Genomic DNA, 13969 nt, shown 5'->3' with positions numbered 1-13969 from the left:
TACATTTAAAAGCAAATACAAGCAGTCATATGAAGATCAATTTACTGAGAATATTTTGATGCTTTAAGGAAACTCCAGAGTAAAAAATTAGTGTAATAGTGTAAGTACATAAGTCATGGGCTGCAAGATTAAGCACTGAAGCAAAGTATCCCACTGGAGTTCTCCAATTCCATTCTCTACCTGCACAGCCTAGTTCTCAAATAAGGTGCAGCAGCCTTTTCAGGAAGTTCCTTTGCTGCTAGGCAGACAGATCTGCAACCCTTCATGAACTCCATCCCAGGGCTGGTCACCTGTTTCTCTATTAACAGACCTATTCTGCCCCAATCACGCTTCTTACCTGGTTGGTTTCAACTCGCTTCATGAAGAGATCAGGAATCCAGAGGGCAAAGAAAAGGTCTCTAGCTCGCTGCTCTTCTTTCCCAGTGTTCTTCTTTAAGTCAAGAAACTCAAAGATGTCCAAATGCCATGGCTCCAGATAGATGGCAAAAGCCCCGGGTCTCTGATACATAAAACATAGTCAAGATCAGAACAAATTGTCCTTGAAAATAAAATCTCCTGCACTGCTCCTGTGTGCACACAATACCCTAAACTAACTGGAGCTTAGTTTTATAGTCTCATTAAGGCAATTTCAATATGTTTTTTTGTGTTACTGTTGTTCTCACTTATTGGAACTGGGCCGTGTTACTAGTTCCAGATTCTCAATAAAAATGATTTAGTACCAAAAAATGTATCTCTGCTGTGTAAGCAGGGGCTTGACAAATATTAGATTTACTTATTGTGTCATGCCTCCATTGACTTCTGGACTATGTGAAAACAAAGGATCAAGAAGCTTTCTACAGTCTTACACCTTAATTCACTATAGGGCATTCAAGGAGTGGCTAATAACCAGCACAAGAGGCTGCTCTAACGTGCATATTGTGCAGCAGACATATACCAAAAGATATAACTGCATGATAAAATGTACAGTGAAAGGGGAACACCAGAATATCAACAAGAAGGAGGGAAAATGCCATATTCTAATTATGTGTCATCTACAATCACTTCATCAGCTCACTGATGTTACTGGGTCAATCCTTCACAGATGTGGAACCTCTGATCTCAGGTTCCCTTCTTGAGCATAATACAATGGAAAGCCAGTACCTTGTTTCCACCTTGATCCACATAACGGGCAGTGTTGTTGTAGACCCTCAGCATTGGAACAAGCCCGTTGGAATTTCCATTTGTCTGCAGAGGCACAGGAAAACCATCAATACTGAAAAGCAACTGCCTGAAGAGATGGGCCTACATTTTCTGCATGTCTTTCAGCAGTTTGCAAAACTCTTATGCTGAAAGCTAGGAACTGACCACCCCAATCAGTTATTTGGTAGTCCCTTCTCCTCACCTTTTTTTTTTAAATAGACGAAAATGTATATATCAGCTAATGGTCCCAGAGTTAATAAAATGTACCTCCTAATTTCTTTTTGTCACATGCACTGTGACAAAAAAACCAAACACACATCCACAGATGATGTTGAGCAGTTAAGACATACAAAAGGAAAAGGGCTAATGCACAAGTCTCTGAGCATATTCCTAGGTTGCTAATAGTTGGAAATGTCTGATCAAACAGTGGAATAAGATCCTCTTTTTGGAAGGACTTCTATTTGGAAGCCAAAAAAACAAGGAAAACCAACCTTTTTGCCTTAGAGCATAGTGAAAACAGAAGGACTACTGAGCTAGACTGACTGCTGTGTTAAACTGAGTCGGTAGAAGCAGCATTGATTTGGCAACCAAAATATAGACATTTCCTGAAACCAGAAGGTCAACCGCTGCTGGGAACACCATCTGCACACTTACCCCAGCAATATAGCTGCCCGTGGCTCGGATACAGCTCACAGCAAGGCCAATCCCACCAGCAGACTTTGAGATCAGTGCACACTGCTTCAGTGTGTCATAGATTCCCTCAATGCTGTCATCCTTCATGCACAGCAGGAAACAACTAATGAAAATAAATAGCTTTAGCATACAAAGATTAAAACAAAAAAAGGGAAGAAGTATTTCACTAGGGCTGCAGAAAAACGAGAGTAAACACTGAATCTTTAACATGTTATGCAAAGGAAATAAATGATGCAAAACCATAGGTTTCAAAGTGGAATAAAGGATAGTTTTAGAAAACATCATGAGCAATAGTTGTATTACTGATACCTGTGTTATCAAAGCAAAACATTTTTTAAATCATATCATTTATGCTTGCTATTTTTAGCATGTTTTAGAAAACAATTACCAGGATTCACATGCACATTAGTAATTACTATGCACATAAGTAATTTTTAAATAAAATACAGCCATGTAAACATTTCCATTAGCTTTAGAAGCTTACAGAAACCTGTGTATTTTTCCCCAAAGACTACACCAGAGATCAAGTTAAATTTGACAGCAGCTTCTCAAAACTTCATAAAACTATCACAGAAACACAGCTACTATTTTTAGAAGTTGTGAAAGCATTTCATTTGAACAGACCCAATCTCCAAAACTTTACCTTCGTCTAGTAACACATTAAGCAAACTTGAAAGCCAAAGGTACCTGGAAAGCTGAGGCCGGTTGGTGCCTGCATTGAATAACGTGGGGGAGGCATGGGTAAACCACCTTTCAGACAGAAGATTGTAAGTTTCAATTGCAGCATCAATGTCATTTTTGTGGATCCCCACCGATACCCTCATCAACATATGTTGAGGACGCTCAGCAACTAAACACAAAAAGCAAAGGGGCGGGGGAAAGAATGTCAGTATGACATTTACGATTAGTACAGACAGATGTAGAGGTCATAGCAATAAGCTACAAACAACGTGCAATGGGCCACTTGAGAGCCATAGTTTCCATAGAAACACAGAATAATTCAGGTTGGAAGGAACCTCAGGAGGTCTCTAGTCCGATCTCCTGCTCAAAGAAGAGTCAGCTAAGAGAATCAGACCATCGGGACTTTATCCAGTCAGGTTTTGAAAAACTCAAGGACAGGCACCGCTGCATAACCCCTCTCAACAACCTGCTCCAATGCTTGACTGTTCTCATGGGGAAAAAAAACCCAACACCTGTATTAACAGTTAAAATCCAATCAAATATCCAATCCAGCATCCAATTGCTCTCTAGGTTTATTATGTTACAATTAACCTCTCAACATTCTGGTGTCCTAGGATTTTCATGCTAAGGGCCTGCCATAACTGGCACAGATAGCACAGTAGCTCTTTCGGCTTAAATTTATTAAAAAGTGCTTAGCATTATGGAACAAGTTATCAGCTGGACAGGAACTACTTCATCTACTAAATCCTAGATAACAGGCAGCTTTCAAAGCACTAGGGACGGGACCTTAAAACAGGCGGCTGAAAGCACAGTTGTCCAGGTCACACTGCCATTATTTGGAACACCCAAGTAAACTTGGCACAGTGCTGCTCTTTAATGATCAACTGTTCTTCAGGCAAGCATACTGCTGCCACCAAAAAAATGTTAGATTCTTAGCCTAAGAAAACAAGTTGCACATGCCCACAAAATACCTAGCACAAACTTTTTGCTAATTTTTTTTGAACCAGTACACAGTGCTTTCACTGGAATGCTTTATGGAAAGCTATGAGGTGGGCTATTTACCTCCTCAACCCCTGCTCTGAGCCATGGTCTTGACTTTTAAATAATACTTCAAGATGATACAGACAGTTCTTACCTTTTGAGTTGATTTTCAGCAAGTAGGAGCGTTCAAGAGTCTTTAAAAAGAGAGAATGCATTTTAGTAGACATGCAGTTTTCAGTTTTTAAAAAAAATCCTGTTAACTGCAAACTCAAGCATCTTCATGCTCCTTATCCCAGGCTTCAACAGAAGCACCAACCCTGCACTCCACTACTCCTCTTGTTAATGGCATAGGATATTAGGTGACTAATGACTAAAAAAAACCCAGAAGTCCACCGTAAGGTTCCAACACTGAGGACTCTAGGCTTTGTATTATGGAGTGGTAGTGGAGCATGCAGCCACAAGGTTCAACACTACCTCTCAACCCACAGTGAATTAAGGCTAGAAGACAAGGGAGTACTTGTTCTCCACAGCCCCATCCCTCCTTAAAGTATTGTTAGTTATACTACGACAATGCTTTCCAGACAACCTGTATCACAATCTGCAGCACTGGGTGTAGAACACACAATATGACAAATACAGCAACCCTACAACTGCAGCACATCCCTTCTAAGCTTGTACCTAATGGATTACAGCAGTAATTACAGGAGGGGATGTCAGGAATTGCATATCTATATACATATAGAAACACATCCCCCCCTTCAAAGTCCCCTCTTTCCATCCTTGCCTATGCTGTTTCCGCAGCTGCTATGCTCTTTACACACACTAGTTGTTTCCTCATTGCAGGCTACTTCCCCCAAAGCAGAAGGCACCACATCCGGTGTGTTGATGGAAACTCCAGGCAAAAACCCCCATTCTTACAGAGATTCACAAGAACTATCTGAAGTACCCACTGCTATGGAATAGCAAAATACTCTCCATTTAACCCTCCAGAGAGCCCACTGCATCATGCCCTAAAACAAGTCAGCAAAGAACAGCATGTTATCAGGGGAGCAGAAGGAGCAGATGGTGGGGGCACAATAGACTGGACTGGTTGTGGGGGAGATGTTCCAGCAACATGGAAGACGACAAAATGCGTGGGACGACACACTGAGAACAACTGCTACACAAAACAATGAGGAAAAGCAAAAATCCCTTTTTTGGTTTATTAAGAATCAGATTATTTCCTTGAGGAATGGCACGAGCTGGGAAGCTTTCAACAACATTTGGTGCTATCTGCTGTGAAACAGTTAATGCCCAACAGTTAAAATATTGTAGCAGCCGAGGGTACACAATGAAGCCAAGAAGAAAGTACATGATTCATCCAGTTAGGCAACTGTTTTGTGCAGGTATTCTTCATTTTTTACAAACCCACTAATGTCCCACTACTCCAGTGCCTTCCTTGCCCAAATCAAGATGATTCTGCAAGTATTCCCATCCTTCCCAAAAGATTCAGCTCCAGAAAAATATCAAAACAGCAGTCTTCATTATCATGAGTAATGTGCTTTTTACCTTAAAACCAAAATAGTTGTAGGAGAAGTCTCTGTCATAGATAATGGCAGAATTCAGGCGCTGAGAGGAAATAATACAGAGAAAAATTTACATTTACAATTAGGTTTTTTGTGCCTCGCATTAAGGTATAACAATACTATCATTGTTTGGCATTTCTGGCATCAAAGGTCTAGTGAAACAGATATCAGATCAGAGGAATAAAGTAGGGAAGAGCACTTATCTTGAAACAAGAAACGCACAGCTTTAACAATTTTTTTTTCCAAGTACAACGCACAATTGTTGGCTACATTTTACTGAAGTCTAACTAGACACTAAGAAACACAAGAGAAAATCAAAATACAAACATGAGTTCCCATAAGAACACCGACCTGAAACAACTTGAAATCAGAAACCAAACCTCACCTCTCCCTTGTGTGCACACAAAACAGATTGCTACATCAAAAGCTACTTTTTCTCCAATAAATTTGTGCTGATCATGACTATGAGGACATCCAAGAAAATAGATTGTACTACAGAAACATCCTTACATGAAGGAAATTCCTACATCCTCTCTTTTAAACTCTCCAGAACAGAGCAGTTACCACCTGCACAGGTTTCTGCGTTGGCTTTTTGTCCTAAAACAAACATGGCTTGCTTAAAAATAAGAAAAATAAATTATCTGAATTAGTTCACTGAATTTTTAAAACTTCGAAGTGGAAGAAAAAAAAAAGTTACATACATCTTTGTTGGCCAAAACTATGTCTAGGGTTTCTTTGGAGATCATTGGTGAGTGCTTCCCGTTGTGAGGGTTTATGTAGTTGTAGAGATCATCCATCACATCTACAACAGAAAGGTATTTAAAAAGAAGGACATCCACAGACCTATATAGGCATCATCTGTCATTTGTTTTCAAGGATTTAACAGGCAGGATCACTCATCCTCTAAAATAACCCCCTCCAGCTCTACAAACATACACTTTTTCTTCTACCTGCTCAGTACTATTACTAACCCATTAACCTTAAAAGTGCGCTTCTCTTACAATGTTTTTTTAATAGAATTTATAACACATAATAAATGGGAAAGAAAGTGGGTGCAACCTAATTTGAATCAGTTCCATTTTTCATCATTCTATTTATACAGATACTTTTCCAAAACAGGCAATTTCATTTTCCCTGTGACATGCCTAAAACTCATGCTTTTCATCTCCATGGCATTTTTAGTTAGCCTGGGTACTTAGTAACTTCTGCTTAAGAGATTTTCATATTTATATCCTCTAAAACTCCTACTCCCTTTCTGACTAATTGCCATCCAAGTGCCCCCAAAGAGACTTACCACTGAATACTTTCTTAGTTTCTTTGTGCAAATTGGACACTGCAATCCTTGCTGCCAGGATAGCGTAGTCAGGGTGTTTGGTGGTCAGGGTTGCGGCCGTTTCAGCAGCCAGCGTATCCAGTTCCACCGTTGTGACACCACTGTACAGTCCCTGAATCACTTTCATGGTGATCTGGGCCTGGAAAAGGAAAATTCTGGAGATTAGATACCTGTTGTTGGGGAAAAAAAAATCCTGAAACCATTTAAGATGTAAGATACGCTTCACTATAAGCAGTACCGTTTGCTCTGTTTGAATGGAAAAGCAAATTAAAATACCAAACCCTCTTAGTGAAGTACTGACTCCTAAAATTTTAAAGTAATACTGGGGCAGAAGGGAGAGCGAGGAAAGAGTGAAGAAAGCAGAAACTGTCAATCCAGAATCATTAACAGTTTTTAATCTGCAGACTCTTTCCTAAAGGCTAGAATAGAGTAGCAGCAAAGTTCATAAGGGAAAAGTCAGATTAAAACAGTACTTGCTCAGAAGTTTTCAAACTCCAAATGAAGCTTGACTTTATAAATGCCTGATGAGACATGGAAGTGCTATGGTTAAAGTCATTTCATGACAAGAGCAAAAAAAACCCAACCCTGGAAGGGATACAATGGCTTTTGCTTCATAGCTTAACCCAACTGGCTTCATCTGCCAGTTGGGACCTTTTGTGGGAAAAGACTTTTGCATCTATCTCTAAAGTACTTTCTGCTTTACTCTCAAGCACTTAGCACCGATCACTACAAGAAAGAGCATATTCTACACTGGAGAAGAGAGGTCGAATCTAACGTGGTAAATGCCAAATACACTGGCAGTGCCATCAGCCTCAAAAAACCAGGACACGTAATTTTCAAACCTTACTCTCTGAAAGTAAGCATGTTAGGTTAGGGATTTTTACTAGTGGCTTGTAGAGCATCTGGCACAAGAAGTTCCAAGTCCAAAAGGAGAAACTCAATTCCAAGAAGAGCAATGTCATACACTACTGCAGAATAAATAAGAATGCAGTGCTTCACATAAGATTATCTTCATTATCAAGACAGGGTTATTAAGAGTCAGGAGGACTAGGACAGAAGCAAGATTCCTATCACCAACTCCCTGTCACTGAGATCAAGACAGTGTACTTTGTGTTTCAGTAACCAAGTCACTAATGCTCCTCCTCCTGCTCTCTATGGCTGAAGAGCAGCACTTTTTGGTACAGAATGAATGTCCAATATTTTACAGATGCAATTTAAGATATGAAAACAGACTGTTAGATCTTCGAGATGGGAAGAGCCGAAGTTGGCAACTCCAAATGAACAGACTGGGTCTGCACATCTGCATAAAAATCTCACAGAGATCAATGGATCCACATAGGAGTCATCCTCTGCACAGGCTTTGGAAGGAGAAGCTTACATGAGTGGGATCAATGTGCACTCAAAATCCTACGCAGCTTGAAAAAACAAAATAGGGATATTATAATGACAGGGGGGTTCTGTCAGACAGAAAGAGCACCTTGTTTTATTAAGAGAGGATCAAGAGCTACTTTCCATATAGTATTGCTCAAGCTTTGCAGATTGAAATTGAGAGCAATCTACCAAAACCAAAATATGTGAACTGGAGCAACAAACAACTCTTTTTTTTTAAGCACAAGAAGCTCAATCGCTTCAGCTTTTGAGGTAAAAGCAATTTACAATAGGTAAACTGATTTTCCCCCACCACAGTCTAAGACTCCGTATCTGTGAAGCAAAAAAGCTCAGAACACAATCCGAAGAAACACATTATGAATGCATTTGCAAAGACTTCCTGCACAGGCCACCATGCTTGGTTTTTGCCACAGAGAATAACTGGGTAACACTGGCTCACCACTGTCAGGTTTAGCAGAGATCACAAGGGGCAGAGAACAGGACAGCAGGAAAAAGGACAGACTCACGGGATCGACGAAGTCAGCGTTGAGCCCATAGCAGAGCTTCTGGATGCGTGATGTGATCTTGTCAAACATGACACGTTCTTGGCGTCCATCTGTTGGAGAAGAGGTTACTGTCACAGCAGCTCCCGTTACGACAAAGAACCAGTTAAGCACAGTATCCTCCTGCCCAGCACCTCACACAAGGAGCCAGCCCTCTTTTGGGGGAACTTGGGGTGGGAATCACCAAGGACAGCCTGTTCAGGTTCTCTGTTCAGGCTCAAGGAGAAGAGAGGCTATCCCTCCACCCTAGCATGTTCTTGCTGCAAATGATCAATACTATACACGGGATCCCTCACTCAGAGGCACAGCTCTCAATACAGTGAAGAAAAACAGGGAGCTCATGCCACTTCAGGAGGGGCACGAGTACCCGCTACAAGGTCAAGAAATTCGCACTCCACTCCACCTAAAGCTTTGCATAAAACCAGTTCTTGGGACCACTACTGCAGAAATGGGGAACCCAGCTGAGGGCCACCCCGCCCCCCTGCCCCCCAAAGACTGGGGATCCCTCCTTTGATCAAAGGTGTGGGACCCAAGCACAAAGCTTATTGTCATTGCGGGGAGGGTGTCTCCCAAAACTAAGGGGTCTCATTCCTCATTCTTGATGTCATGGGGGGAGATCCCTCGCTCTGGGGTGTCCTTCTCCCCCCCCGCCCAGTGCAGATGGGGTGCTATCCCCTCACACTCGATGCCGTGCAAGCTGCCCCCAAAGCAGAGGGGATCCCATCCTTTCACGTCCCATGAGAGACACCCCAAAACAGAGGGGGGGACCCTATCTCTTCACTTTAGGTGCCACGAGAGGGATCCCCCAAAGCAGAGGGGGTCCCGTCCCCCCGCACCAGGTGCCATGAGACGGACCCCCCCCAAAGCAGCGGGATTGACCCCATTCCCCCACACTTGGTGCCATGAGAGGAGACCCCCGACCCCCCCCAGAGAAGAGCGGCCACCGCATCTCCCCCCCACCCCCCGGTGCCGAGGGAATCCCCGTGCCGGCCTGTCCGTTCCCCCCCGCGGCGGAGGGCCCTCCTCACCCCGCTTGACGACATGCATGGCGGCGGTCGGCGTCCCGGGTTTCTCAACGGCTCCTCAGCGCCAAGCGCGGTCTCAGCGCTTCCCGCTCCCGCCAACTGCCCTGACCCCGCTGCGCCGCCGTAGCGCTCCACCCCTCCCGGCTGAGGCTGCGGGCGACATCTTGCCTCCGGGCGCTGCCCCCTTCTTTACCCCCTGCCCCCACCGCCATGACTTCAGCGCTGCCTTTCACCGTTAGCGGAGACTCGTCCCTTCCTCCATCCCCGCCTTGCCCCCCTCTCCTCCCGGGAAACACCACCCCGCCCGGGAAGGCCACGCCGCTTGCCCGCTTCCAAGATGGCGGCCGACAGCCCGCCTGCCGGTGGAAGGAGGCGGCGGGACGGGAAAGGGCGGGTCACGCCGGCGCCAGGGCGCGACGTACGGAGCCCGCGAAGGGACAAAACGCCCTCGTCCTGCGATAGGCAGTATAGCGGTAACAATGGCAATTATAATTTTACTAAAGCAAGGTCCAGACATGCTATTTAATGCGATCCGACAAAGGAGATGCCCCACAACCCCCGTTCTGCCCATACCCCACACAGAACACCACTCCCGTGGGCCAGAGGCCCCTACGGGCATGGCGGCCTGTGCACCAGCATGGCGCCCAGCCCAGGCCCTCCCGTGAGGGGCAGAGGACAGGAGGGGAGCTGGCGCCCCCGTCAGGAGAATGGCCCCCAGGGGACACCCAGCCCCTGGAGGGCTCCGAAGGACAGGACCGGGGGGACACCGAGCTGCCATCCTTGGCCAAGGCGGCAGGTGCCCCAGCCGAGGGTGACGTGAAGGGTGCACGTCCTGCCACAAAGACCTTTCAGGATCTCAAAAAAGCCCGTGGCCGCCCTTAAAACATCAGGACTGACAATGTTGAGGAGGGGGCACCCTCCCCCTGCGCTTCAGGAGGGCGAGCCCCCTCCCTGCCCCTGTGGGCAACCGCCATCTCCTTCTGCAGCACTTGCTCCTCACAGAGGCAGGGGAAACGGCTGGGAGCCCCGGCTGGGGTTTACCCACATAATCCAACCCAAAACATCAGTAGTTCTTCTGCTAACCTGCTCTAAATGTAACCAGCAGCCAAACAGCAGCTGTGGCACTCGTGAGTCTGACGTGGCGTGATAACATCTTGCCTTTATCGTTTACAGCATCTTCCTTTTCTGCACAGAGCCTTGTGAAGTACCTCTTACCACCCGAGAAGCGCACCTGCCTGCAGGGGACGATGCTGAGCGGTTTAATACCCCACGGCCTCGTCTCTGCGAGTGGGAAACGGGAAGCAGAGGCCAATACAGTACCACAACGGAAATGTCAGGTTTTGCACTGTAAGAGTATAACCATCCAACGTACCCTTCAGCTGAGGCTAATCCTGCAAGTCTCAGAAAGAGATCCCAGGAGCTTTAGTGGCACAAAGTGGCTGGAAATTCAGTTACTTCTTTCTTCTGGATGGACCACTGTCACTTCCCACACGAGGGTGTTGATTCCATTCAGTCTCAGAACAAAAATGGCAATTGCCGATTCCTCAGCACCGAGGTTTGCTTTGAAGGTGTCCAGTGCACCAGCAGGTCAGTCTGATCCTGCTCAGCTTGAGCGAGCCAAGCAGGAGCACAGCACAGAGGCTGGCAGCCCAAAGAGCTCTCGTCTCAAAGATGTGACACAGGAAAGTTTTGGAACTGATCAGGAAATGGGAATAAATTTGGGGTTGTTCCTCAGTTTTGTTGGAAAAAGGCCTACAGAAGGAAAAAGCATGGCATTTTGATCCGTTTGAGCTGTGCTTACGGATCTTTGCCGTCAAGTTCTTCTACTCTGTGTTTTATTCACTCTTTTGGGAAAAAACAGTAGTAGGTGGAGCAGTTCTTTCATTTTATGAGGATGTGACTGTATGCCATGGGTTAAACTGCTGCAGAGGAAAACCAGCCTCCTCCCCTCCAGCATGGCTGTGGTGAGATCAGAATGACCAAGATAAAGCCAATTCTTCAGACATGTGAGTTTGGGACGGAAATGTAGCAACAAAAACTAGATTTCCTGAGGCTGCACAATACTTTTACCTCCATCCATCTCTGAGACAGCTGTGGCTGGAGCGGGAGTGGGGTGTCTGTGCTAACAGGTTCCTGTTGTTAGTCCTTAGCTGATTTCCACAGTGAAATTTCCTCAGTCTGAACTGGCTGCTTCATTCAAACTATCAGAGCCACGGGAATATGCAGCCGGCACCTTAACTGCACAAGGGCATTGAGCCTTTCTCAGCTAGGAAACAAGCACTGAGCTGAAACAGCACTCAAAACTGAACCAAGGGTGCTTCAGTACCTTATATTCACACAATGTGAAGCCACAAAACAAAGGAGCTGATCCTGCCGTGGATCAAGGGGACAGACATACCAAGGAAAGCATAGCTCCCGCCTCTTGCCCACGTGCTCCTGTCTTACCTCGTATGAAGGGAGCTGGGAGCTTGCATGTGGGTGCACTAGCCTGGCACGCGCTGCAGGGAACCCAGGATGCTGGACCAGCAGAGAACTGCAGAGATTTGCATCTTAGCTCACGCCAGAGCTGACATGCTATGTGATGTCCTGATGCTGACCCTTTTTCTGGACCAAGGGACGTCCAATCTCACTTTCAGCAGGGAACGGAGTTCGGGCCTCTCTTCCGAAGCAGTCGTTGATGATGCTGATGATTATGTATCTGACTATGTAGCTGATGAACCTGGGCAAGTCTTGAGTTCCTGTCTGCCCTTTGGGGAATTCACACTTGTGCTCCCCATCACCCAGGGAGCACTGTCCCTGGCAGGCTGCAAGTGTCCTCGGGAATGAGACTCTCTCCAGTTCTCCTGATGAAGGTCTGGTTTTCTCAGTCCTGCTGGCTTGTGCTGTGTGCTTGTAGGACACTGCGCCCTGAGAAGACATCCTGAAAATCTTGACAGTGCTGCGGTGCCAGGCTACCCAGCTGGCGGCACTCCTGGTGCAAGTGGAGAGCTGTTGGGCTTGAGAAACATTGCTGGCAAAAGCAGGGGAAACCATGAGAGTGAGGTGGAGGCCTTGAGTCATGGAGCGAGCTGCACAGAGTTATCTTAATCCTGCCAGGGACAAAGGCCTGGGCTGCTCTGTGACTGGCTCTGAGGGCCCCCAGGCTCCAGTGGAAGTTGTGAGTATCTCAGGTATCTTGGGGGTTTCTTGCAGAATCCAGTCTTTGAGGAGAAAATACAGATGGAAGAGTCTAATTCTCTGCCTCCTGGTTGTTTTGTGCATCATAGCACACCGTGCGAATTCCCCAACGCTGATTACTGGCTCCTCAGTTGCCCTGGACCAACTGTGTGCAAACCTCTACCGTAAGCAAGACCACCAAAATTACCCAAGTTAAAAATACCTCTTCCATTTCCCTCTTTCAGGTGGAGTTACAGTTAATTCCTTGACCCAGAAACATCTGCAGACATTCTGTCCATTTGAAGAGACTGCTTGATTTTGATTGTCTCTCTCGCAAGGTCTAGGACTTTGCACTGCCCCAGGAGTACAGCAGGGTTCTGGCAGATGGCGTGAGATGAAGGCGACCCCAGTCATCAAGCAGAATGACTCTTTCTTCCTTTGGTTGCCTCCCATGATGAGCTTCCTTTTTGCTCCTGACTTCCATTCGATTGCAGTCATCCCACAAAGACTTTATACAGTCTTTCAGAGGGGGTCACCAGCTTAGTGGATCACTGGACAATTCATAACCCATTGCCATCCTGCTGGCAATGGCCAAAGAGAAGCAAGGACAGTGCATCAGCATGTGATATTGACAGACAGACAAAAGCTGGTGTGCAGCAGAGGATCAGGGATCTAGCCCAGCGTCCCCTCGAAGATGCAGAGGAAAGGAGGTGGAAATGCTACCAAGAGCAGAGGATGACTCAGTGGCTGGAATGGGAGAACTGCAGGAGAAATGCTCTCTCATGGATAGATCACAGTTTTAAGTTGAGCTCTTTCAGCAGCTGCTACTACTGCTGACGCCGAGCCTGTGTGAAGGCAGCAGCAGTCTGTCTCCCAGAAAACCCGCACCACTATTTCTGCACCTTATTTGGCTGCCTGGTTTTCCCAGCAAATGGGCTGGGAGACCACAGCCACTGACTGGGAAAATAGGGTGAAAATAATGGGTGTTTTGGGGGATGCTGCCATCAAAGATAGCCTGGAAATGGAGACGGAGCTGTTCCTGAAGATGCTCCTTCCTTGCATCAGGATGCTGTTCAGCCTGGGGGGGACAGCGGACCGCTCCGTGTCCCTTCGTACCACTCCCTCCCTCTTCCTCACGCCTTCATGCCTGCTGGCCTTCAGCACTGGCTGGGAGCCTGGCACCGCTGTCTGCCTCCTCATGCTGCTCTGCAGCGGGGTCAGGATCGGCTGCCTTGGCAGTGCCACGGCTCCGGTGCCCTGGTGCCCCTCCTGTGTGGGGCCACGGCTGGAGAAGGCACCGGGCTGCTCCTCAGCATGGCTCAGCCATGAGCGTCCAGGGAGCCGAGCACAAAACCACATCCCAGCAGAGGTTTGGTGCTGAGGGGCCACCCCAGCGCACACCCTGCACCAAGCTGTCCGTGAGCA

The 13969-nt window shown here is 46.4% G+C and overlaps 1 protein-coding gene across 7 annotated transcripts in view; it reads right to left on the bottom strand.

Moving 5' to 3' along the window:
- The window catches only part of RRM1 (ribonucleotide reductase catalytic subunit M1), a 34855-nt gene extending 21821 nt beyond the window's left edge, over positions 1-13034 (bottom strand). For 6 of the 7 annotated variants that reach the window (XR_012653481.1, XR_012653480.1, XR_012653483.1 and 3 more), the window contains exons 1-10: positions 9392-9774; positions 8328-8416; positions 6394-6571; positions 5801-5901; positions 5083-5142; positions 3689-3728; positions 2560-2722; positions 1834-1975; positions 1141-1224; positions 338-499 (exon numbers count right to left, since the gene is read on the bottom strand). Coding sequence is in view for 2 of the 7 variants with exons in the window: in XM_075050353.1 (XP_074906454.1) it covers positions 338-499; positions 1141-1224; positions 1834-1975; positions 2560-2722; positions 3689-3728; positions 5083-5142; positions 5801-5901; positions 6394-6571; positions 8328-8416; positions 9392-9410 (1038 nt within the window). In the remaining 5 variants the exon portion in view is untranslated. Of the gene's footprint in view, positions 1-337; positions 500-1140; positions 1225-1833; positions 1976-2559; positions 2723-3688; positions 3729-5082; positions 5143-5800; positions 5902-6393; positions 6572-8327; positions 8417-9391; positions 9775-11833 lie in introns of those variants that run through there. The other variant, XM_075050355.1, reaches the window with a different exon arrangement.
- Positions 13035-13969: the final 935 nt, after the last annotated feature.

Source organism: Buteo buteo, chromosome 18, assembly GCF_964188355.1.
Source record: "Buteo buteo chromosome 18, bButBut1.hap1.1, whole genome shotgun sequence".
NCBI lineage: Eukaryota > Metazoa > Chordata > Aves > Accipitriformes > Accipitridae > Buteo > Buteo buteo.
This window is presented reverse-complemented; position numbering and strand designations above follow the sequence as displayed.